Genomic DNA, 2190 nt, shown 5'->3' on the forward strand with positions numbered 1-2190 from the left:
ACTCTCTGGAGCCACCCAAGCCTGGCCCCGAGAGTCTGCGGCCACGGGAAGGCAGAATTTGGCACACACGGTGCCGGCACGGCAAAGGAGTCCCGGGAAAAGAGTTGGGGGAGCTCATCGCACCGTTCATCTGCAGCCGGGGGGTCTCTCCGCTCTCCCGGGGGAGATTCCTCACGGAGAGGCAGAGATCCCCCCGGAACGACGTCAGCTTCGGAGGTTGGGAGGGAAAAGGCCGAGTTGGAGGTCGGGGAAGCAGGGAGGGCGGCCAGCCGCGGCGCGGGAAGGGAAGGGAGCGCGCCGGGAGCGCTCACATCTTGGGGAAGCTGGCGAGGTTGGCGACGCCGCAGGCGTTGTTCATGTTGCGCGCCAGGAGGACGTAGCCCTTGTTGCCCCACTCCTCGCCCCAGCTGTGGGGAGAAAAAAGCAGAGCCTGAGCCGCCGGCAAACGCCGAGCCGCCGGCAAAGCCCGACTCGGTGAAAAGCAGCCGCGCCGTCCTGCCGTACCTGTTCTTGATGATCCAGTGCTTGGTGCCCTTCTGCGTGCCGTAGCCCACCGCCAGCACCGCGTGGTTGATGTTTTCGGCGTTGCAGCTCTCGTCGTAGTACACGCCTGGGGGACAGGACGGACGGTTACCCTCCGGATAAACCACCCGGCCGTGCCTCGTGGTTTATCCTCAAGCTGCCCCGCAGGCAGTGGGCGCCAGCGGGGGTTCCCCCCGCCCAGCCCCTCACCCCGGCTGTAGAACTGGAAGGAGGGCAGGCTGGCGTCGATGCCCACGGAGACGGGGCCGATCCTGGCCACGGCCCTCTTCAAAGCCTTCTCGTTCCCTTCGGGGATTTCCCGGTAGCCGCGGCACTTGGCCGCCTTCCCGGTGGGGCTGTACATGCAGCTCTCGTCCTGCGTGGGACCAGCAAGGTCAGGGTGAGACGAAGATGGGAGGGCAATCAGGGGGGTGCAGACAGAGACCTTCCCCCCCGCTCCCAGCCCCAGACCTGGCCGATGTAGGGGTAGGCATCCTCCGAGTCGATGCCGCGGTTCTGCCGGACGTACTCGAAGGCGTTGGTCATGTAGCCGCCGCCACAGCCGTTGTTGTTGGCCACGCAATCCACCAGGTTTTGGGGGCTGAGGGAGAGCAGCTTCCCCGTCTTCCGCTTCAGCTGCCCCTCCAGCGCGCCCACCGAGCTGAAAGCCCAGCAGGAGCCGCACTGGCCCTACGGGGACACAATGGGTGACACCAGGGTGCCACCCTGCCTTGGGCACCCCCGGGAACACCCCACTTACCTGGTTCTTGACGGGCGTCACGTAGCCTTTCCTCCTCCAGTCCATGGTAGCCGGGGCTCTCTCGGTCCAGTCGGGGATGTAGAGTGTCTCGTTGCGACGTGGGCGGCCACGGGGCACCTTCAAGCCCGTCATCGTCCTCACCACCTCCTCACTGGTCTGGGGACAGAGCCCAGGGTGGATGGGTGCAGCCCTGGGGCTGCTGGGCAAAGCAGCACCCAAGGGTGCTCTCTCCCACCCCATTACTGTCCCCCCCTGGTGAGGCTCACCATGTCCCCCAGGTGGTTCATGGCCAGCTCGAAGGTGTGGACGCCCAGCGCGTGCTCCAGGTTGTGGGTGTTGATGTACTTGAGGTTCTTCTCCCAGATCAGCCTCCGCGTCACCTCGTCCGCCTGCACCACGGGGTGAGACGGCGCTGGGCAGAGGGGTCCTGCCCACGTCCCCCACCACCAACAGGGACAAACGCAGGGACACCAGCCCCAGCCCCACGGGGACATCCCCAGCTCCCCCCAGGGGTCGGTCCCCTCCCGCGGGGCTCTGCCGTACCTCACCGTTGTACTGCTTGCGATAGGTTTTCTTCCACAGGTCCCACTGGGCGTCCAGCTCCCGCTCGGGGTGTAGCTGGGCCACCACCGCGGGGACCAGCAGGGCCAGCAGCGTGGGCCACCACATCCTGGGGAACGGGGACAGAGGCTGAGCTCGGGAGGGCTGGATGGGGGGCAGGACCCCGTGCCCACCCCAGGGCTGGGCTGTAGGGGCTGGGACTCCGAGTCCATCCCGTTTCCAGCCCACGGGGAACCCTGCGCACCCCGTTATTGAGCCACGAGGGACCGGGACCCCGTACCCACCCCATTGCCAGGCCGTGGGAACCAGCACCTCCTGCCCACCCTGGTTTTGGGCTGGGCCCCCAC

General features: G+C 66.9%; 1 protein-coding gene across 1 annotated transcript; it reads right to left on the reverse strand.

Annotated features, from left to right (window-relative positions):
- Positions 1–307: 307 nt before the first annotated feature.
- Positions 308–1951, reverse strand: CTSK (cathepsin K). Its single transcript, XM_086478315.1, has 7 exons — positions 1826–1951; positions 1549–1671; positions 1283–1438; positions 994–1212; positions 733–898; positions 505–610; positions 308–407 (listed from the first exon to the last, which is right to left on the reverse strand). The coding sequence occupies exons 1-7, from the start codon at positions 1949–1951 to the stop codon at positions 308–310; spliced, it is 996 nt and encodes a 331-aa protein (XP_086334441.1).
- Positions 1952–2190: the final 239 nt, after the last annotated feature.

This window comes from Leptosomus discolor, chromosome 26 (genome assembly GCF_034619465.1).
Source record: "Leptosomus discolor isolate bLepDis1 chromosome 26, bLepDis1.hap2, whole genome shotgun sequence".
Lineage (NCBI taxonomy): Eukaryota > Metazoa > Chordata > Aves > Leptosomiformes > Leptosomidae > Leptosomus > Leptosomus discolor.

Excerpts from the sequence above, each read along its gene's own strand:
- CTSK (XM_086478315.1), bottom strand. The coding sequence starts at position 1,951 with ATGTGGTGGCCCACGCTGCTGGCCCTGCTGGTCCCCGCGGTGGTGGCC. Across the intron at positions 1,672-1,825 it reads GCAAGCAGTACAACGGTGAG|GCGGACGAGGTGACGCGGAG; the intron begins GTACGGCAGAGC and ends CCCGTGGTGCAG. Across the intron at positions 611-732 it reads CTTCCAGTTCTACAGCCGGG|GCGTGTACTACGACGAGAGC; the intron begins GTGAGGGGCTGG and ends CCTGTCCCCCAG.